Raw genomic sequence first — 24,380 nt, forward strand, 5'->3', positions numbered from 1 at the left:
AAAAAAAAAAAAAGTTAAAATAAACCCAAGGAAAACAACGAACAAAACAAGAAGGGAGAAAAAGAGAGAAAGTCAAAACTGAAAAAAAAAGAGAAGGAGAAAGTAAATTCAAAACTAAAGCACATCTTAAAAAAAAAAAGAGGAAAAAAAAAAAATGCCACGAGTGAAGCCAGACGACGAACTCTAGTCAACTGACTATACAGTCTGAACAGCTCGTTAGCCATCCACCAGTTGCAGAAGAAAACAGGTGCAACAGACCAGGTAAGTCCTTTTTTTTGCTGTATACTTTGCTCGGTTTCAGCAGCTGTCTGTGTTTTGTGTTGGGTGCTGTTCAACCTTGTAGGGGGTGAGGAGTAGCCCTGTTATTGGGTGGTGAAAAAAAATATATAATAAGACAATGCATTCTCAGGAGGGATTCGGGGCGGGTCAATCGATGGGGGAGGGGTCAGGGCAGACTGTTGAGCTGCAGATGACCATGGAGCGGGCACTGTGGGGGGGTTAGCATACCCGCATATGGGGGAGACCCGAGGAGAGTCAAGGAGTGGTTGGCGATCATAGAAAAGAAAAGATTAGTCTATGGTTTGACAGAGAGGGAAATGGTGCTGCTGGCCTGCGATGGGGCAACCGGGGTGGCCTTGGAATATATATGCAAATGCTTGGAAAGTAACCCAAGCATAGCCTGGTCTGATTTTTGCGATCAGGTGAAGAGGAAATTCGCCGGTGAAAAGACCACGGTGCAGGCGGTGCGCTAGCTGTCTCGAATACAGATGGCAGACGGGGAGGACGTGGATGGACTGGTCGACCGCATGCAGGAACTGGCAGTCCTGGCATATCCAGTGTCCGAACACCGCAATATGCCCACAACCCAAGCAATGCTAGTTGACACCATGGTGGATGCATTGCGGGACGAAACGACCAAGATAGAGGTGTTAAAGAGTGGCCTGCACACGCTAGAGGAAGCATGCAAAATAGATAAGAACTATGCGTGGTTGCAGAAAAGAATAATGGGGGAGAAGTCGCAATTAGGAGCGGGGAACTGGGGAACAGAATGAGATATGGATCCGGAGGATTCACCCGGGGCCGGCCTAGATTTGTGTGCTGGACCTGTGGGGGCGAGGGCCACCGGTCGAGAGAATGTCTTACCGGTCTCGGGAGATCATCCCGCTTGGCCGGTCCCGGCTTCACCCGTTGTGTACAGTCTGGGCACGAGGCTCAATGGTGTGGTGTGGCAGGAAACCGGGGATGGGGATCGAGAACACCAGGCCGGGGTGCCATACCTAAGACCTCCCCAGGGGCAGTAAGGAGCAGGGTGGCCACTATAAAATCTAAACCCCTCACAGGTTGGACATACAACAAGGATGACCACCTCGCCACCAACTGCCAGTTCTGTGAGAGCCGCCTGGGTGGGAGGACCAGTCACAGGGAGGACCACTCCCACCCGAGGGATGGTCACACCTGGGAGGAGGACTCTGGGATGTATAGAGGGAGTCCAGAGTGTCCCATGCCTCGAGAGAGGCGCTGCGGTGCAGAGGAGAGCGGGAGGGGGGACGAGACCAGGAGGGGACTGCTGCTGCCAGCCCCAATGTCCACGGTGGGAGAACACTGGGAGGAAGCCCCAGAGCGGGAGAAGAAGGCGCAGGTGCTGTCGCTGCTTACGGAAGAGAAGGAATTTAGGGACTACCCGGGTAGAGGCGCTAGTCGACACCGGGGCATCGATTTCGTTGATAGACGCAGGAGGGAGAAAATTATACCCGTCGGACCTAGAGGTCAGCCAGACCGACGGTAGCTAGATGTCGGTGACGGGGAAGGTATGGCTGCCGGTGCAAGTAGCGAAACAAAGGGGGAGATTTCCCTTCTATGTAGTGTCCGGACTGTGTAGCGAGATGATTCTGGGTGGAGACTTGCTCAAGGCGAGGGGAGCTACACTGAGTTTCAGCCTGGTCACCTTGACGATGGGAGGGGTGGAGGTCCCACTGGGGGGTATGGAATACGCTTCTCTCCCCGTGAAGGCCGAGGGAGACGTGAGTCATCCCCCACGGACAGTCATGTCCTGTAGGGGCAAGGTGGACGACGGCACGCATGGACTGGAAGGAAGGGTGTTTCAGATAGACCCGATCGAGAAGTATACAGACAACGAGGAGGGAGTGACTCTGAGCGAGGGCGTGGTTCAGGGATGCGAGACGGTCCCAGTACTGGTGACAAACACCACGAATACAACCGTGACCATCGGGAAGGGAGAAAAGTTAGCCTACGCCCGCCCTCTGAGGCAGGTGGAGAAGGTACGGGTGGAAGAGGCGGCCGATACAAACAGGTGGCCCATGTACACCCAGCTACGAGAAGAAGACATTGTAGTACCGGATAGGTATAGGTACAAAATCAGGTGGTTACTGGGAGACAACAGGGATGACAGATAAGGAGCTGGGACAGACCCGGACCATAGAGATGGGGATAGACACGGGTGGACACTGAGGCCTTATAGAACACCGCTTCATAAGAGAAAACTCGTGGAAGAAGCGGTAAATGAAATGCTGGAAACAGGAGTTATAGAGAGGTCGAGCTCTCCCTGGAGCTTCCCGATAGTAGTGGTCGAGAAAAAGGATGGGGGGCACCGATTCTGTGTAGATTTCTGGCGGCTGAATGCCATCACTAAGCCGTTGGCGGTGCCCCTTCCCCTGATTGATGATATATTGGCTTTGCTGGGGAGATCCACGTGCTTCTCCACCCTGGACTTGAGGTCGGGTTATTGGCAGGTTAGCCTAAAGAAGAGGGATCGGGAGAAGGCCGCCTTTGCTTGTCATGTCGGGCTATTTCATTTTAGAGTGATACCTTTTGGGTTGGCTAACGCTCCGGGGGTGTTTACTCAGTTGATGTCCATTGTGCTGGGGGGCATGGAGGACTTCGCCATGGCCTACCTAGACGATATCCTGATATTTTCAAGGAACCCGGAGGAGCACTATATCCACCTGCGGCAGGTGATGGGCAGCCTGAGGGAGCACGGCCTGAGGCTTAAATTGCTGAAGTGCCAATTCATGAGGGAGAGGACAAACTACCTGGGATTTGTTATTGATAGGGAGGGAATTAGGCCGGACTCGGATAAGGTTGCGGTCATCTGGGCAATGCCAGAGCCCAAAACGGTGAGGCAGGTCCGAGGGTTGATCGGGTGATGGGTTATTATAGGCGCTTTGTGCCGGCCTTCAGTCGACGGGCCGGACCATTAGTTGCTCTGACGAAGAAATATGCCCGATTTAAGTGGACAGAGGACTGTCAGCGGGCCTTCGACGCCCTTAAGGACCAACTGACCGCCGTGCCGTTGTTAGCGTACCCGGACCTAAACAAACCGATGATATTGTACACCGATGCTAGTGATCGGTGCATCGGAGCAGTGCTGACACAGCCGTGCCCGGCACAGGACGACCCAGTGTCGGGCATCCCAGAAGAGGTACCCATCTATTTCCTCTCACATCGGCTCTCGGAGACACAACAAAGATGCCCAGTCATCGAGAAGGAAGCCTTTGCGATAATATACGCGATACAAAAGTTGGACTACTACCTGAGTGAGGCGGTATTTACGATTAAAACCGATCACAAACCACTCAAGCACCTACTGGAGGCCAAGTGGACCAACAAGAAGATACAGCAGTGGGCCCTGAAGCTCAGTGGCTATAACTGTAGAATAGAATACCTGGCCGGTAGAGATAACACCTGTGCGAATCTGTTGTCAAGGATCCCGGACAAGCTGGAGGGTGAATTGGTCCGCTTGGATCCGGGGGTGGATGACAAAGCCTACCGGATCAACGGGATCAACTCCCACCGCCTTGGGCAGCGATCATCTTAGGATAGCAAGGAGGAGGTCGGGGAGGACAGAGCTCAGAGTTCTCAGTGGAGGGACATCGTGAGACAGAAGCAGGGAGATGAAGAGATAGACGCCCTGAGGGCCAGGGTTGAGGCGGGAGCAGCCCCCAAGTTTGTCATACAAGGGGGGGGGGTGTTACCTCTCCAAGAGGAACGATCAGGTCAGCCCAAAGTTGTTTGTGCCCAAGTGCCCATGTGTTGAGTCACTGCCATGAGATGATCGGACACATGGGAGTAGGAAAAACCTACGAATTGATCTACCGGAATTATTATTGGCCGAACCTATACCGCGAAGTGGTCGGCCTGGTGGAGAGGTGCATGACGTGCCAGCTGCAGTGTCGGGCGAGGAGGTCGGTTCCGCTGAGAGAGACTGATGTTCCCACCTATCCATTCCAGAAGATTAGTATGGACATATCGGGGCCATATAGAGAAACAGCCCAGGGCAATCGGTATATACTCAGTTTCGTGGACTGGCTGAACAACTGGCTGGAGGCCTTTGCCATACCTGACAAACAGGCACTGGCAGTGCCGAACATAATATTACGGGAAATATTTCTGTCGTATGGAGCCCCCAAGCAGTTGGTCACCGACAATGGGCCGGAGAATGTGAACGAAACCATGGCTGAAACGTTGGCCAGTCTGAACGTCCGCCACGTGCTTACCTCGGTATATCACCCCCAGAGCAACGCCAAGGTCGAAAGATTTCACAAAACCCTGGCCGATGTACTGGTCAGGGTTGTGGAGGGCGACAGGGAGAATTGGGATCTCTACCTAACCCAGGCCTTGGCGGCCGTGAGCTTCGCAGAGAAGGAGACCACCAAGCACGCCCCTTATTATCTGCTGTTTGGTAGGGATGTTGTCCTCCCCATCGACAACCTATTGAGGCCACGTCGGAAATACATGGGAGAGGACCATCACAAGCTGATCCTAGAAAGGCAACACAAAATATTCACCGACGTGAGGAGGCGTATAAAACGAGCCCAGAAAAAGAGAAATGCACGAGTAAATCGAAATAGGAGAGAGGTGGACCTACAGGTGGGGGACCCGGTCTACTACCGACTTCATCTGAGAAATGGTAAGCTGGACCAGAGGTGGGCTCCCTTCTACCGAATTGTACAACAAACAGGCCCGGTGTCCTTCATGATCTGGGACCAGGTCGGGGGCAAGGTAAAGCGAATGCATGTCAACGATCTGAAGCCAGCCGAGCTGGAGAGCAGAGAGAGGTCGAAGGTGATGGGCCCACTGAGAGGAACAAGAAGGGCGACCCTGGCTGCACCTAAGGACATGGTGACAGGCAGCGAGTCCGAAGGGGAAGTGGATGGGCCTCGGCCCTGTTCTCCGGACCTGGGAGGGGGGCGACGCGGAGCGTTGGGCCCTCCCTAAAATGAGAAGATCCGGGGAGCACTCTGCCGTGGAATTTGACAGCGAGTCGGGCGAGTGGGATGAGGAGGACCTCATACCCCTATCCCTGCTCCAGAAGCGGTTGCAAGAGGAGCCGGAGGCCGGGAGGGACGAGGCGGCCGCTCTGGGAGCCGCGGTGGATTGGGCGGAACGCCCCATCCGGGGGGCCGAGGAAGCCCCCTAGTTGACAAAGCAGGAGGGTCGAGAGCGGCAGTCCAAAGAGAAAGGAGAAAAGAAAAAAAAAGGAAAGGGAAAAAGAAAAAAAAAAAGAAGAGACGCTAATTAGAAGCATATCAAACAGGTAGCAATAAAAAGTGGACAAGCAAGGAACAAATGGGGTCATAAATTATAAGACACGTGCCAGAAGAAAAGAAAAAAAAAGGAAAAGGGAGGAAGTGAGGAGAAGGAAGTGGAAACGGGAGAAGTAATAAGATAAAAGGAGTGTACCCTAAATTCTGGGAGGGAAGCTAGTGTGTAGTTGCGACCAAGATGATCTGAATTAAATTTTAAAGTATTTTTTTTTTTTTTTTTTTTTTGGAAAACAAAACAAAATTGTAGCACCCTATTTTATTGATTGATGTATGTTCGGGTTCCTGAATCATTTATTTTTGAAAACCTATTTTTCCCCTAGTCAAGTATCCCAACTCATGAAGGCGGAGTGCCCATCTTAAATTAGTCATTAAATAAAATTATTGTAGTTAAGAAGAAAAAAAAAATTAATAATTAATAAATATCCTGTGGTTAATGGTTTCTATTGGTCGTTCGGCGACGAACTCCTTGCTCTTACACTCACCTAAGAAATGGTGGGGTGTGGCCTGTACCAATGTCTAATTGAATCCATATTGCTTGGCAAGGCCGTCTGGTCCAGGGAGGCCACGTAACACAATCGTGACCACCCTACCTGGTGAGGTCATGTAAGACCGACGTATTAAAATAAACTAAAACTGGCTGCTGAAGGAAGCAATAATTCCAGTAGTAGATATTTTTTTGTGATATTTTTGTCTATTACAGAAGAACACAAAGGGTAGAATGAGGAAACGTGAAATGTAACACGAGAAAAGATATTGCGAGGTTACTGGAAAATATACTGGTCGCGTAAAGACAGCGTAAATCCAGTGATGGGACTCATAAGAGGACCTGTGATTGTCAGGTATATTATACTAGGAGGTTGTAATTACTCCGTCAATTTTATTTTTTTTTCTGCCTCGATGGAGGGCGAGGCTGAGTGCCCTCTCTGGTATTTGAAGCGGTATACCAGCCGACCGGGAGCCTGGCGGAAAAGAAAATGTTTCACTAAAGGGCATGGAGTTATTGTTCGCTGACGGCTGGTTCATGCACAAGAAAGTGTACGTTTGTGAGCACAGTATACCTAGAAACGTTTGTTGTTACCAGTGGGAGTGAGAGAAATAATAATCTCGACTTTAGGGAGATAATAAAATAGGAGATCCGCCCTAACCCAAGAAGAATGGGCAATATCACCCTCGCTGATGGGCGCGCTCATGTTGTTAGGACCACTGTGGAGTGAAAGGCGAGATGCCAGCAAGATTGCGGCGAGACATGGGCAGCTGAGGGGGGGGGGGTCGGCGCAGCATTAGGGATCATAAGAAGTAAATAGAAATGTTTGGCAAGCTAATAGACGATGATTGCGCGAAGGGGGGGAGGAATGGCCTGCCGGTTGGCCAAAATGCGCCATCACCGGGATGACACCTTAGCCTGGTGGTGCCCTTTGCTGTTCTCAGTTATTCAGAGGTGGGCTGGTTAGAGATTATCAAGTGTAAGGGGGGGGGGGAGAATGACGCGATGTTCCGTGGAACCGAGCGGGACCCACGGGCGGGACGACGGGTCAGTCAGGGAGGTGGTGCCAAAGGGAAGCGGCGGAGGGGTATACCGAGATGAGGTGTCCCCTCGACTGGGTAAGGGAGAGGCGGAGTCAAGGCCACAATTAACTCCTGGTTCTCCTCTGTCTCGTTGCAGGTATGGAGGTGAAGCGCACTCTCGTGATGCTGTCGGTGCTCCTTATGGTTGGAGCATGGGAACATAGCGAAAACACCATCTTTAAGAAGAGCAGTGAGGTAGTCGTTACAAGGTCCAAGTGGTTGATTTCGTTGGTGATCGATTTGCGACCATATGGGCTGTTGGTGTAGCGACTACGAGGAGAGATATCCCAATTGATGAACCTTGGAGCTCAGGTTGTCCAGAGATATGCGCGACATCGAGAGTACGTGCGACTGTTGGCCTCTTTAACAAGGGAGACCAACCTGATGGAGGAACAGTGGCAGGAGGTGAGATCCTACCTAGGTGGGGTGGAATCCCTTCAGGAGAGATCAAGGCGAGCGGTATTGCCCATAGTGGGGAAGGCGCTCAGTGTACTTTTTGGTACAGTGTCCAAGGGGGATATAAAGGTAATTAGGAGGAAACTAGGAATGATAGAAAGCAATCAGAGGGTACTGGTGCATGTGGCAAGGGAGAGTGTGTCGGTATTGAACGTCACCAGAATAGAGGTGGCCACGAACAGGGCCAGCATGAAAGAGTTATTCTACCGAATACAGCTGTTCAGGGAGGAGGTAAACAACCTAACTGACGCTGTCGCGGTAAGGCTGCAAGAACTAGATGGTTTCATGCAGACATATTTTTAGCTGTCCGTGGTGACGGACAGAGCGCGCCAGACAGGGCGGTCTCTGATATTGCTCCTCGAGCACTTACGGGCGCAGCTCGATATGCTGTCCTTAGGACATTTGTCACCCAGCATCGTGGCCCCGGGGCAGTTGAGGGAGGTGTTGCTGAAAATTCAGGCAGAACTGACGCATAATTTGAGGTTGCCTGCAGATCTCCTTAGACAGCTGTGGAGGTATTACAGTGCGCTGGGATGCGCCACGCTGTTGGAAGGAAAAAGACCGGTGGTGCTGTTGTCCGTTCCGCTACTGGATAATGAGCGGGCCTTTGAGATATACCAGGTGATCAATCTGCCCATACCCACCCTCGAGGGGAACATGGAATGACGGCAGTGGCTAGATATTTGTGGCCTTGGATGTGGCTCGGACAAAATTCATGCTGTTGACGAGAGAGGAGGCGGGTAGATGCCGGGGGAACGCTCTCGGGACCTGCGGGTCGATGAGCCCGGTATACGTGACAAGCGATTACGAATTGCGCGTGTTGGAATTATTCAAGAAGGACAGGGACGGGATACGGAGAAACTGTCGGGCAAAAATACTAACCAATGTGATGCTGCCATCTGCGGTGTCCATATCAGATGGGATTTGGGCCGTAGCCACCCAAGAAGAGATCGATTTATCTAAAGTTTGCGAGGATAGGGCCACCGAGACAATGAGGGTCACCTCCCCCGTTGACCATTGTGGGGCTGCCCATGGGGTGTACAGCATTTGGGGCATCGATTTCCCTACCGCCTTATTATCAGGCCGGGGAGAGGTTTGAGGCTAGAGACCCCTTCCTTAATTTGATCGGGACAAACGAAAGCAAATGGGGATGGATATGGGAGCCGATCGTGAAAGTATTCCCAAATATTACCTTGCAGAAGATACTGGAGCTGTTAAGACCGGTGGAGAGCGTCAGCTTTGAGCGACTGATGACCCAGCTGGATCGGGTGAGGAGGGGAGACCTGGTCAGTGGTCAAGGAATGGTTGGGCGAGTGCCTGGACGGTGGGGGGAGCTCTGGTGGGTCTCGTAGTTCTGGGGGGAATAGCACTGTGGGCCTGGGAAAGGCGTTGGACGGGGGTGTGCACCACTAAAGCACAGACGGCCAAGCAGCTGAGCGAAGGGAGGGCGCCGGCGAATGCAACCCCGGTTGTGACAGACGCAGTGGAAAGAACGGAGAACGAATCAGTTCAGATGCCGCCCGAAATGACTCTTAAAATTGTAAGAAAGTAGCGGGAGAATCAATGAGGGAGAGAGGACGCACACACACACACAGCAAACAAAAGAAAAAAAAGGAAAAATTGCATGACACATCTTACACCTGTAGACCAAAGACAAACAGAAGAGAGAACACACCTATATACACACGCACACACACACACACAGCAAACAAAAGAAAAAAAGAAAAAAAAGGAAAAATTGCATGACACTTACATCTTACACCTGTAAACCAAAGACAAACAGAGACAAAAGAAGAGGGAACACACACTCACCTAACAAACAATGTCTCAAATGTATTAATTTAGTAAGAGGAAGGGTATTATGTGGGTTAACTCATGAAACATGATTGTCAAAATTAATAACATATCTAAGAATTATGAAAAATTATGAAATGTTAGTTATTTGATGTGCATATTTGTAATGAAATAGACACCCTAGACAATGTCGCATGGTTGTTATTTTAGTAAGAGAGGGGCGATTATGCATGTTAAATCATCGTGTGTGGCAGAAAGGTACCAATGAAATTCCAATTTACAAAGCGACCATTGTTGGCTGCTCCCTGGTGGGTAAGTGGCCTCTATTGAAAAGACACGTGGCCTTTGTGAAATTGGATTTGGTTCATTTTTATGATCCCTCAAAGTTAATTGAACGAGACCATTCTGGTTTTAATGGCCTGTCAAATTCCATTAGGCACACGCCGGCCGAGATTGGGGGTCCGCCTATTTTACTTGATTGCCAACAGAAGAAGAAAAACAACCCCTTTTTTGGGTATAGGCCGCCTGGTGAAGATTTGAGTGACAGCGGTTCCGGCATCCTGATTGGCTAAAGGGCCGAATCAGAGAAATAAAGAAGACGATCAGGAAGAAGGCATAGTTCCCGCCCCTACAGCGAGTTTTGAGCGCAAGAAGACACACAGAGAGATCTGCTCTCCTGGGCTCGAACGAGCGAAAAAGCCGCCTGCCTCATCGATTGACCCTGTCACGTAGTTATTTAGTTTTTATCGAAAAAGAAAGAACTTTGGAGTTAACAAACGGCCAGTCCCTAACTTAATAGCAAATTATGAAACAACGATTGTAACCTTTATGAATAACAAGGAATTTTGCATAAGAAAAAAAAACAAATATCAACTTGTCTTTTTAATTTGTTTTGCATGATTGCAGAAGCGCTTGATGAGTCTATTTCAGGTTACTGGCCGCTGACATTCTCATCAAGGAGACACGGAGAGTCAGGGAGTGTTCCACCACTAGACGACACGCGGGTGACGTAAGTGTCACAATATGATAAAATAGTCCCAAAAATGGAGTGTTTTTATTAACCCTAAAAAAGCCCCTGGGACACACCCAAGAGTTATCGTGAAGTATTAACAAACAAAATTTTATAGAAATCAGTTAGTTAATACTTTTTAGAAAGTTTTATGAAAATCCAAGGCATCAGTTTTTTTTAATAAGAAAAAAAGTCAATTTTAGCCGTTTTAACCCAAAAAGTACCCCTAGGGAGGCAACCAGAGTTTTCTCGGAAAATCCGTTCTGTTATTTTTTTTACCCATATCATGTTTTTTTAAGCAGATCGCTTACCAGCTTCTTTAACCTCAATGAATTGAAACACCTCTTCTAATGACATGTCCTACTTTGTATTTCCCAGGAGGTCTAGTTGAATGTCAGGATCTATAATCCCTTGGCTCAGCATGTCGCGTATGATGGCGTCAGTGTAGTTCACGTTGTAGTTACAGCTGGAGCATGTGATCACAAACTTATATATATCTGCCTGTCCTTGAAAACGAGCACTAAAGTGGCGTACCGATTCATCACGATCTTGCTGCATGTTGTGCAGTGTCACCCGTGCAATCATTGTATTTTCTGCTCAGGCAGCTAACTTCTAGATGGCATACATGATCTCGTCCATGGGTTTCTCTGAGTTTCACACCTGATGTGTGAGTGACATCCCTACGTAGTGGCTCGTCACACCATTCCAATAGTTGTATCACTTCTTCGTGTCTAGATATTTTTGTGGCAGCCACATAATTAGCCCAACGTGATTGAAAGTAGGCCCAGTCTTCAGTAGTACTGGCCGCAGTTATGGTTAGCGGTATGAGTTGAGACACCAACAGTGTGTATGGCACCATAGGTTGTCAGGAGGGCTGCCACAATAGCTGCATCAAGGTCTGGTGTGATGTAGTTGTAGCAGGGAAGGAGCACGGTACAGCAGGCATGATAGCTTTATTGGAATTCGGTTGTCTTGTTCATAGATATCTATTTGTTCAGCAGTTGTTTCTTGTCCACTGACAATGAACAAGACCTGAAAGAGGCAAAGACAAAACAGTTAGAATTACACAATAATAATCCTCTACTGTTCAGTCAAGCAAAAATGACTGGCTGTCTTTTTAATCATTCTTAATGGAAACAGAAGACCAGAAAAATTGCATCGCATGGTAGGGTGGAGTTGGGATTAAAAATATGTTTGAGAGTAAAACATAAAAAAAAAAAAATGAAAACTACATTTAAGGGGAAAAAATACAGATGTTTGATAAATCCTAGAGTTGATATAATTTCTTTAACCTATTGGAAAATGATATAGAGTACACTAGAAATATTTATTATGCATTTTGAAAATTAAATTTTAAAAAATACAATAATTTGGTTTTCTACAAGCTTTGCAATTCCACTATTTCTGCAAGCTGGTGTTGAGGGGAAATTAGTCCAATTGAAGGTTTATTCCAACCGGCTTTTTTGGAAATAAGATTTTTTCAATGTTTTAAGTCAAACGTCCATGTTAATTTTATTTTAAAAAAAAAAAAAAAAAGAAAAAAAAAAGAGATATTTTTCTTTCTTCATTTACATTACAAATTTTATTAGGCGAACAAAAAAAACAAAAAAAATGTTAGAATATTTGAACTTTTTGAAAAACTATTACATACATAAAAAAATGTACTTTATAAAATTCCAACCAGCTTTTTTGGGAATGAGGTTTTTTAATAAGATTCCGAAACAATGTTTTAATTTTAAATAATGATTAACATTGACGTTTGACTTAAAACATTGAAAAAAATCTAGTTTCCAAAAAAGACAAATATGTTTGGAATACATGAGAAATGTAAATAAAAAAAACTTTCATAAAAATATGTTTATTATGTTTGGTTAAAAAAATGTACAAATTTTATATGATAAAAGTTCATGAGAAATGTAAATAAAAAAACTTTCATAAATATATTTTTTATTATGCTTAGTTAAAGAAATTCACAAATTTTTAATGAAAATTTTATAAAATATATTTTTTATGTAATGTTTTTTTTTTAAAGTTCAAATATTCAATTTAGGAAGACTCGTCCATGGAAAACTCATCCAGCTTTGCTAGGTAGGAAAACTGGTTCATTATTTAAATTATTATATTATTTCAGACTAATCCACTGTCTTTCAATACTCAATGTATAGGAGGAGATAGTGCACTATCTGTTTTATTTCACAATATCACCATCCCAGGTATTATCTCTTTCTGAGAGTGGGATAGTATCTGTTCTGTTATAATGAGACCATGCTCTCAGGTGCTATCTTCTGATTTGTGGGCAGTAATGAGGTATATATTTGTCTGTCATAATACCATCCTCCTAGGTATTATCCCTTCTTTTTTCCAGTTGATGGGAGTAATATCTGTTCTATAGTTATGGTATCATTCTCTCAAGAATTACCTTCTTTTGGGGGGTTGAAGTGAGAGTGATAGTGATATATTAGCAAAAATACACGACCAGAATGATTTTAGTATTATTTGCTCCAAAAATATCTTAGATTATCCTGTTAATCAAAAAGAAAGATTTCATAAATAAAAAACCAATTAAATTATTTCAAAATGTCTTCTTTTTTTTTTAATTTAAAATGCATAACAATGAACATTCCTCTTTCAAATAAAAATATAAAATATTAAATTTATAAATTGTAAAAATCGAAGTTTTTCATCTGTTTTATAGTTTTCATGGCGTTTCTCTTAAACTTTTAATCGTATAAAAGTTTTAATAGCATTTTAATGGTAATTTTCTTCAACTTTTAATGGTGTCTCTTTAAAACTTTTAATGGAATGTTTTAATGCTTTCATATCATTCCTTTAGAAATTTAAAAAGCATTTTCATACATTTCTTTGACAATATTGTATTTTTCGGTTTATCCATACTATTAGTCTCATTTTGATTATCTTTCTTAAAACATTCCAGCTGATGTAACCTCTGATCTTCCTCAGAGACCCATGGGGTGACAGGTATAAGTGTTAAGTAATAATCATTTCGAAATGACAGTTTTCTGAAGGTCAAAGGTTCAATCTTCAGTATGGGTGATACTAAGAATGCAATTATGAATTTCTTAAAACAATACTTGATCATGGCTGAGGAAATGAAAGAACTATCCCAAGAATCAAATAACGGATTCTGTTCATAATTTTGTATAGATTGTCAAATTCAACAAGATACACCTGAATGTAACAGCATGGACATGTGTATGGCGGCTGTATGCAAATGTCGAACTGTGTGCGAAGTGACGTCACAACAAGGAAAAAAGATATAAAAAGAAGAACGTGTGTGCAAAATGTTGTTTCAATGGAAGAAGTGTCTTGGTCTCCTTTGCGACGAATGCTACAACGTGTTGGGTCCCAAATGTCTACATGTTAACATGTGTGTAACGTTACATGAAGAAGGTAGGAGGTTACATCAGCTGAAATGTTTTAAGAACAACACTCAAGATGAGAACAGTAGTTGAAATGATCCAAATTATCAATCCTCATCTAAAAAATTCTGAAACTATTTTCAGAGAAAATTTTCAGATTTCATACGATTGTGTTTCTGAACTGTTAAGAAGACGATTGATTATTCATATTGTTTGGCTTCTTCAAACTACTTTTCTCGTCTTGAGTTTTATTTGGTCAGTGTAACCTTACAACTTCTTTGTGTATCTTGTCAAACTCAGGAATATTTTGTTCAACTTGGGAATCTGCACAGAATTTCTAACAGAACCCTTTATTTAATCCATGAGGGTAGCATGCTCTCGTTCTGTCAACCATAACTGGGATCATAAATGGATAACATACTTGATCAAATTAAGTTGTAATGTTACACTTTTCCGGAGGTTGAAGGTTCAATCCTCAACACTCAAAATATAACTGTGGATTACTTTGGACTTCTACCCAGTCATGGCTGATGGAGCATGAGCATGCTACTTCCACGGATTAAATGATTCCATTCCAAAGTATAGATTCCTGAATTCGACAGTAGATTACCGAGTTTGACAAGATACATCTGAAGAAAGTCTGAGGTTACATCGACCGAAACGTAAAGATAAAACTTAACATGAGAATAGTAATCTAAGAATCCAAATGGATTCATACTGTTTCTTGAAAAAGTGTAAACTTTAACAAAATTGATAATTCTTTAATGTTTCTGATCAGAATTGATGATTCATATGATTTGGATTTGTCTGACTACTGTTCTCATCTTGAGTGTTTTTCGCACAACATTTCGATCAATATAACCTCCGACTTTCTTTATGTGAATCTTGTTGAACTTCGTAATCTTTCTGTTGAACTCGGGGAATCTGCATAGAATTTCGAATGGAACCATTTATTTAATCTGCGAGGGAAGCATATTCTTGTTCTGTCAGTCATGACTGGGTAGAAGTCCTAAGTAATTCGCAAATATATTTTGAGTGCCGCTCTCACCGAGTATTGAACCTTCAACCTCCAGAACAGTATAACATACAACTGAATTATACCAAGTACATTATCCACTATGCCATGGGTCTTTGCGAAATGGGTTTCTAAATAGTAAGGCTATTATCCACTATTTCTACCCAATCATGGTTGATGGAATTAGAGCATGCCACCCTTGTATATGAAATAAAGGATTTGGTTTGAAATTCTGTGCAGATTTTCAAGTTCAACAAATTCCTGAGTTTGATATGATACACCTCGACTGAAACATTGTGAAAATAACGCTCAAGCAACAATAGTTCAAAGAATCCAAATAATATGGATTCATGCTATTTCTTTAAACGTTTAACTCTCAACAATAGTGATAATTCTTTAACTGTTTGAATTGTATTTCTTTTCTTCAGCCTGTAATTCCGCGATGTGAGACTTAATCTGTTGTATTTCTGGAATGCTGTACTGATCCCAGAAACATATTCGTATCATCTTCGTCCGTGATTCATCCTCAGAACTAACAAGTGAAAACACAGACTTGTTGATGCAGTTACGTAACCCCTTGACACCAAGCAGTCGTTCATTGCAGGGTAATAGATAATCTGACCTGAGAGCAGCAACTACAGAGCCTGTCTTACAATCAGGTCCGTCATCTGTAGAAACTATCAAAATATCTCCAATATCCCGAGCCACCCACAAGACATTGTCCACCAAAAGAATCGACTGGACAAAACAGTCAGGCTGGTCATTAACTGTATGCGCATCAAACTCTTCAACATCATCCGCTTTTTTTTCTTCGGGTTTTTGGACTTCTGCTACTTTCCCAACCATTCGGATAGCTGAGAAGTCGTAGATAAATTGCAGTTGTCGAGAAAGGACATCAAACTGTAAGACTTTTGAAGAATCTTGAAATATATAAAAGATTTGTCCAGTTGAGGTGAAACTGCAGTTGCTGATTATGTTTGGGAGAGGGCAGTCAATTGTCTGTAGGGTGGTTAAACTTTCCAGGCAGATGATATGAATGGTATGACCAGAACTAACGCAAAGTTCGTTCCGAATGATAACCAAGGTTGACAATGGATGAGAGGATTCTGAAAGGTGTAAGATTTTTTTGTCCCAAGAATTTACAAATTCAGTTTCTGGAATGTGTTGTGAATGTTTCTGAAAGATGACGAGAATTCCATTCGATAAACCAGCATAAACTCGACTTTTCTCTTCCTAAAAAAAAAAAAAAGAAAGAAAAAATTTAATACAATACTAACTAAATAACAATTCAATGGGAAGTGTGAGCTTAGTAACAACAAGTGAAATGTGCATGGTGTGAACAAGGCATAAAAAAATGACTAAGTTCAGCATTTATCCCCCCACCCCCCACCCCACTCCACTCCATTTAGCCCCAAAAGTCACTAGGGAACATCAAATCCTGATGAAAATGAACAAACGGTGCAGTTTTAGGCCTTAACATTTGTAAATTTGAGTTCTGCACCATACAAAATAGAAATGACTAAGTCCATCATTTGCCCCCTTCCCCCATTTAGCTCTAAAATTTGCGAAGTATAGACAAACAAAATTATATTGAAATCAGTTAGTTACAACTTTTTCAAAAAGCTTTATAAAAATCCAAGGCATCAATTTTTTTTTAATAAGCACAAAAGTGTTACTTTTAACCATTTTAACCCGAAAGGTACCTCTGGGGGGGGAAGGGTGGGGGGGAGGGCAACTGAAGTTTTTCCGGAAAATCTGTTTTGTTACATTTTATTCATATCATGTTTAATGTTTGTGCAAAATTTCAAAAAATTCCAAGACGTAGTTATTGAGAAAAGTGCGGATGGACGAACGGACAAGGGTGAATTTACACGTCCACTCTCCGTTTGTCAGGAGACCAAAAACTAAATTGAATATTTATAAAAGGTGCAGAGTATGAGAGGGGGTGTTCCAAAAGTAATGCTTCCAATTTTTTATTCCATCCGAATGGATCAGAGGGGATTGCAAATTGCCTTGTTATGATGACTGAACTTATACATTCGTGACATGAACGTTTCATTTCTCTCTTGCAGATATTGATGGTGTGAGACGCTAGGAAATCAATTCCTATTATGGATGTGCAGATGTATGTTATTGAATTTCTGGCCAAATGGCATTGAGAATGTTGGTGGCTATGTAGAAGAATAAATTCTGGAGCAATTTATTGGGTTAAAACATAGAAAGCTTTACTTTTTAAATGACCCACATAGTTAGGAGTTTAGAAATCAAATACAAAAATAAAAAAATTAAAAAAAAATTACAAAAAATGATTTATTCCAAATACAGTACATTTTTAACTGTTTTTTTGTTACATTAAAATAAAAATTTAAGCTGTCTGTACAACATGAAAAAGGTTGCTTATCACTTTACTTTTAAAAGTTAAGTGATAAGCAACCTTTTTCATGTTGTAAAGACACCTTAAATTTTTATTTTAATGCAACAAAAAGACAGTTAAAAATGTAGAGGCTTTGTTCCTCAAGGGTTAGTAAAAACTGACTTACCATACACCTAACCCTAAGTCGGAGGGGGGGGGGATTTCCTCTATGACTTAAGGTTAATTGTAGGGTAAGTTATTGTTTTGACTACCTATTTTAAAATTAAATACTCCCCACCAACAATTAGGCAAAAAGTAGTGATGTGACGGTTCCAATATTTTTCCCGATTTCAATACAATTCCCGATTCTGATTCTTTATTAATCTCTAAATGTTTAACTATAACTGTAAAAAAACACATGTTGAATAAGCAGATATTTTCCTAAACGTAAAATTACACTTGTGGCGGATGATTTCTAGATTTTAGCTTTACTGATATTTTAAAATCAATAAATATCATTTTATCATTATTATCAGCAATCGAAGATTTTGCTTTAAACAAAATCAAATAAAAAAATTTAAAGAATCGTTTTGGCATCAAAAAATAGGCATCAATTTTTTAAATACCGATTCCTCCAAATTTGCTGATTTTTCCGACACCCGATTCCAATTAATTATTCCAACACTAGCAAAAAGGTAATTTCTTATTCTCATGCATTATAAAGACTGCTTTGAACAAAATGTTGGAATTAAACAAACAAAAAAAAAACAACTTAAAAAGAGTTTCAGCATGTTAAAAGTATACAGGTTGGTAGATAATAAAATTCTACTACGTTTGGTATAGTCCTTGTTGTTGTGTTTATTTGTTTTTGTTTATTGTTTTTGTTTTGTTCATTATTTCTTGACTGTTAACTTATTCTGCATTTTTGCTAAATATTCCTTAAAAAAAAAAAAAGGCAATTCAATTTTAATGCAGTTCCAATCAACCCTTTCATCATGATAACTTACAGCAAATTAGAGATATGAAATCTACATGAATTAAAATATCATGTTTAAGCATATTTTGCATCCAAGAAATTCCAGATGATCTGCTAGTTATTATTATTATTATTATCATCAATTCAACTGTTTAAAAACTCAGTTTCCACCTAACTTTGCAAATATTCCATTGTAATAAGCTGTCCCTACTCAGCATTAACAGGATACAGTGAAGTTTTTTTAATTTTTATTCGTTTGAACATTTAAAAAAAACTTATACAGAAAAAGAGATAAAATTTTGGTTGTAAGGGAGATAAATATTTTTATATTCTTCAATTAAAAATATGAGTTATTCTCCTTGTGGATTTTGATTTTTTTGGGATGTAAGTGAATTATTAAAAAATGAAGATTGTTTTCTGTTATTTTACGTGTTATGTAAGTTGTATGAATGCATAATTCACAACCGATACTAAGATCAGTTTGGCATACAAAGGGAATCATTCCTACCAAATTTCATGTTACTTGATCTAATATCCTAAAAGTAGTTATTGCCTGCTTTCCAGGTGACTACAATCTGGTTGTCTTCAAGTCCAACGTAAACAAGTTCTTGATGAACCGTCCACCTAAGTAATCCAATTTACAAAATTTACACTACTTATGTTTACTATGCTATAATCACATTGACTAATGTATACCTATTAACCCGTATCCTCTAGTTGCTTCTAGGCATTGATAAGTGGTGATTCCTGTGTAAAAAAAAAAAAAAAGACACAGGCATACACATGCAACTGATAAGATAACTCACCTGTGACAGCATGGCCAAGGCTGTGGCTTCAAGTTTTAATGTTTCAATGATTTGCAGCCGATACTTTTGACCTTCGATTCCAACGATTTCAATTTCTTCATTCTTAAAAACACAAAAATTGATGAAATTAGAAAAAAAAAATACAAATAAACTTTAAAACAATTTTATTTAAAAATAAAAAAAATATTCATGAATTTGTTCCTCCTCTGAAGAACCATCATCCCAATGCTGTTGTGTGCCATCATGGTTGTCATTGCTTTCAATTTTTATTTGGTTTGTGTCGTCTTGGTGACTGCTCAAGAAATGACTTACAAGTATGAAAATATGATGTTAAAATGTTTTTGATTGCCAATGAGCGTATGAACCCAATGATTCCGATGATCTTACTTATCCTACGGTTAGGACAATCAACCAATCAGAAGCCTCAAACTTTATTATAAAAACTATCGAATTTTGGATTCAATTCAGTTTGCTGTCAACCTCTGTCTTGAAACGACTGAATCGTGACTGCATTGATTCTTTGCCACCATCTTTGTTATTAAGAATTACTCAACATTTGAGATCGTGGCTGCATTGATTCTTCGCCTACTTGATTTACTACCGCCATCTTTGTTTAACATAATGTCTCAACATTTCACATATAAAACGCAAACTCCAAAACCCTCTGTAGATATCAATTGTACTTTGGGTGTGTGGATGATACTATTATAAAAACAACCCTCTAAATGCTAACGTCCACATGTCAGTTGCCTGTCGATGTTGCTCTTTCATTGTCAATTGTCGCAAACTCAAGACTGTTGTGAACTATCGCAAATTCAAAACTGTCCATAAAGTAACTTTAAATATATTGACTTCTGTATCTTTTCTTCCAGTAACCATCACACCTTGATTAACCATCATATATCCAAACGCCTTTATTATATTTAGGTTTATGAATATAAATAATTAAACTGGTGATTGTTATTATTATTATTCTTATTATTATTAATGATAATAATAATAATAATATTAAATTATTAATAATAATATTATTATTATTATTATTGTTGTTAATTAAACTGTCTAAAAAAACTCAGTTTATCGCTGATATCACCATGGAAAACGATCCATATTTTAATTGTCTGTACTAAGCAGTAACTGTTGCAAACTCAAAACTATAAACTAACTCTATGTGAACAATTTCCCCATTGTCTTTCTACTAATCTCACTTCCTATACTTTTGTTCTGCTGATCAACTATTTCCATCTATTGTTATAGTTTTTCCTCTTTTTTGAATCGCTTCCTAATATTTTGGGGGAGGGATACGTCCATAGCATCACAAAATAGCTTTCTTCACCTGACAATTTATGACCGCAATAATAACAGATTAATCTGAAGAAAAAAAAATCTCCAAATAATTTAATGAAAAGAAATGTTATGAAATTAAAGGACCTCCTCTCCTGCAACACCACAACAAACAGCAACAAATCTCAACTCCAATATTTTCTTACAGCTGTCAAAAATTCAACTCCCTGTCTTCTGCAATTCATTTTTCTTAAAGTAGTTGTTCTTCTCATATGCAAATGAATGCAACCTATAAAAAAAATCTACAAACACAAGTTTATTTATTTTTCACTGAAAAACGAATGCCCAACATGCGCTTCAAAGCTGGTAATCCTCCTTTATTTTTTTTTAACTATATGATCACCACGACTTTCGTTATGTTCACTTGAACATCCATTTTACTTGCTGGCAGGTGTTGGACGGCTTTTGGAAATTGACTTCCAATATAACCTACCTCTGGCCAGGTTTTATTTATCCCTCTTTATCTCGAGTCGATCCTTATCCCTTCCTTCTATGTTTTCTTTGGCCTTTCCTTGCTACTTCAACTAACCAAAAAGCTCTTATCCATTCTTTCAAACATGGCCATACCATACATAAAGCTTTTTGTTCTGCGTGCATCTTCCTATAGTAACCAGATATAATTTTTCTCAGAGTTCATTAAATCTGAGCCTATCTTTAAAGCTTGCATTACACATTCAACAGATGATTTCTCTTCATGCAATGCATGTCTTCAACTCTGCAATCTCAATTGTTTGATATTTACTAACCAGAAATTCCCATCCATTCTTTCAACGTGGCCATACCTCCTCTTTTCCCTATGCTATTCAGATTTAATTTTCCACTTAGCTCATCAGATCTGAGCCTGGCTTTATAAAGACTCACATTACACATCCTCATAATTCCTCTCCACGCAACACATTTCCAATCCACACTAGTCAGGTTTTACTTTCATAAACATGCAAACAATGCTTAACTCCATTTGGAGATTTTTTTTAAAGCCTCCTGTTCTGCACACATCTTCCTACAGTATCCAGATACAATCTTTCTCCTCGGTCCTGGATATGACCATAAACTATATTCGATGGTGAGGCCCTAGCTTGCAGGCTTTGGGGAATGTGGCGCCATCCCTTAATTGCCATTGCTCAATCTGACCTGGAGTGGTAGTACCTGTTAGCGTCAAACAATGGGCAAAATAGAAACCGACTTGAAAAAATATATATATATATATATATATATATATATATATATATATATATATATTCTATTAAAAAATTTTTCTTCAAAATCACTGCATTCGGCATTAAATAACCTAAAAAGGGTTTATATGCCGTAAAACAAAAACAACCAACAAACAATCTTTCTCCAAGTTCATTAAATATGAGCCTATCTTTAAAGCTTGCATTACATATCCAACATACCATTTCTCTTCATGCAACACATGTCCTCAATTCTCACTGGCCAGGTTTTATTTCCATGCATCACACTGCATACACATGCCCGATATACTCTTTCTTTAGTCAGCAGTGAAAATGCTCTGTTGGTTATTAATAGCAAAAGTTCCCTGAACTTATTCCATCCATTCTGAATTCTTGCTATCACACTAGCGTCTGCTCTACCCTGTGCCCCAATCGTATCACCAAGGCAACAAAATTTCTGAACAGCTTCAATAACTTTACCATCCACACATGTTTTCTTCATATTCATCTTTGTTGTCGTACACTTAATCTTCCTCTGATCCAAAACTTTCTTCAAAACTTATATTACACGTCCACCATATAATTCTCATATCATTTCTCTCCATGCAACACATGTTCTCAATCCTCATTGGCTAGGTTTCACTTCTGTAGATCATCATATTGTGTACACATGTTTGATAGACTCTTCTGTTGGTTAGTAATGGCTTCATCCTACAAAGATAACAAAATTGCTGAACAACCGCAATAACTTCTCTTCATAGGTTATTCCATCCATTCCCTTCATAGGTTATTCCATCCATTCCCCTCATAGGTTATTCCATCCATTCCCCTCATAGGTTATTCCATCCATTCCCCTCATAGGTTATTCCATCCATTCCCTTCATAGGTTATTCCATCCATTCCCTTCATAGGTTATTCCATCCATTCCCTTCATAGGTTATTCCATCCATTCCCCTCATAGGTTATTCCATCCATTCCCTTCATAGGTTATTCCATCCATTCCCCTCATAGGTTATTCCATCCATTCCCCTCATAGGTTATTCCATCCATTCCCTTCATAGGTTATTCCATCCATTCTGAATTCTTGCAATCACACTAGCACCTTCACAACCCTGTGCCCCAAGTAGGTTTTCATTTTTTTTACTATTTTTGAGTTGCTATTTTGGGTCCATATTTTTTCAATTAAAACTAGAGACAGATCGCTGGTCTTTTTTTCTTCCAAGGTTTCAATAACTATGAATCTTGGGAAGGTTGAATTTTTGCTCACTGTCTGAGCTGGTGACATCTGAAACATCAGCATGTTCTTTTGGTTTTTTGTTTGTTTGATTTCTGTTTTTTTTTATTGGGTTTTTTTGTTTATTTGATTTGTTTTTTTTATTGGGGTTTATTGGATCTATGAAAAATTGTTTAGCTTTTCGCTTTCTTGCTCCTCACCCTCGTTGGAGCCCAAAAGTGGGAGATGTTAAGAGGGGGAACTTATTCGCCCTTTCATCCCAGATATACAGGAAACGTATACTCAATTGGTTGAGCTTTTGCCATCATTACTTTGTTCTTCCTTCGGTTTCGTTTTCTCAGTTTTAAGGAAACATTAGTTACGATCAATGATGTGGCTTTCGTCTCAATTAATTGACCCTTGCCACCGCCTTCTAGCACGTACATGATTTGCCTATTTTGGTAGTGAGGATAAAAAGATGTTGAAGTACTTTTGGATTTTATTCTTAGATATAATTGTCGGTTTTGAATATAAGAGTAAGGGCTTGGCGTGACTGACCGATTGAATGAATTGTGCCTTTCCGACTGCCCATCTAGCCAAAGGGCCGAAGTGGTGTGTTGCAATGCTGAGACTTATATGCATCCAGGTTTAAGTCCGCTCAACCACTAGGATCACGTCCTAAGGTGTTATGAGTAGCAACCCATGGCTAACTGGTTGCCTCATTGAAGGACTTTTACTCTCTGTAGGAGGGTACTGGCATATTCTAATGCCCTACCGACAGGGCAAAAAAAATTTTTTTTTTATACTTTAAGTTGTTTACATCTTCCTATATTTGCTGATTTTGTAGGATAAGGTATAGATAAAGGTAAAGAATTGTAGTGGGTTTTGTTGTTTTGGTTTCTGGCCTCACAGAACATGATTTAGCTTTGCAAGAGAAAGGGTTTATAATATTCTTGGTTGGTGTGTTTTAGGAAGCCATTTGGAAAGTGACCAGTAAAAGATTTCTACTTGAGCAAAATCAGCATACTAGTTGAACAACTTCAATATTAAAACATTCCTTTCGGACAGGGAACATAATTTGGTTAGTATATCCAATTGTGGCCTTGTATGGTTTCATCAGAGTCTAAGATTCCCATGCTGTGATTGTTAAAGGAAAGAAGCTCTATCTTAGTAGCATCAAATGTAACTATTCATTTTTGGGCTTTGTAGAAGAAGTGTGAGAAGATTTCCTGAACACAGCATTCTCAAGGATATCATCCAACTGGCTTTAAACATCATTAGCTTCCTCTTTGACAATGTTTCCCTTAGCAAGTGACAAGTCATTTATATGGGATGAGACGTGTTGACAGTTTTGCATCTTTGTCAGTAACAGAACTGGTACCAATTCTAGACATGCAGCTTCATCAGAAGATGACTGCAAGCAATCAAAATATGCTGCTTTTCTTGACAGATTTGTGTTCCAACTGATTGTCATAGATGAAGCGCTGTGTGTTGATAAACTTCTGGAACTGATCTTCACTCCTGATTTGAACATATAGATCAAATCTGTTGCCAAGATTGCTGGAAAAATGGTTGGATCACTCTACTGCTCCATTAAGTATCTCACTGCCAATGCAATCCTCTATTTGTTTAAGAGCCAAATGCGTCCTAAAATGGCGTACTGTTGCCACATCTGGGCACAAGCTGCTCGGCACATCCTATCTCGCCTTAATAGAGGTCAAAACTGGCT

At 41.1% G+C, this 24,380-nt stretch overlaps 1 protein-coding gene across 3 annotated transcripts in view; it reads right to left on the reverse strand.

Annotated features, from left to right (window-relative positions):
* Positions 1-13,076: 13,076 nt before the first annotated feature.
* The window catches only part of LOC145297691 (leucine-rich repeat serine/threonine-protein kinase 1-like), a 171,855-nt gene continuing 160,551 nt past the window's right edge, over positions 13,077-24,380 (reverse strand). For all 3 annotated transcript variants that reach the window (XM_080143889.1, XM_080143888.1, XM_080143890.1), the window contains exons 29-30: positions 18,920-19,021; positions 13,077-16,017 (exon numbers count right to left, since the gene is read on the reverse strand). In XM_080143889.1, coding sequence (XP_080000015.1) covers positions 15,181-16,017; positions 18,920-19,021 — 939 coding nt within the window. In that variant the 3' untranslated portion in view covers positions 13,077-15,180. The remainder of the gene's footprint in view (positions 16,018-18,919; positions 19,022-24,380) is intronic.

This window comes from Euprymna scolopes, chromosome 18 (assembly GCF_053919585.1).
Source record: "Euprymna scolopes isolate OS-2025 chromosome 18, ASM5391958v1, whole genome shotgun sequence".
In the NCBI taxonomy this organism is placed as follows: Eukaryota; Metazoa; Mollusca; class Cephalopoda; order Sepiida; family Sepiolidae; genus Euprymna; species Euprymna scolopes.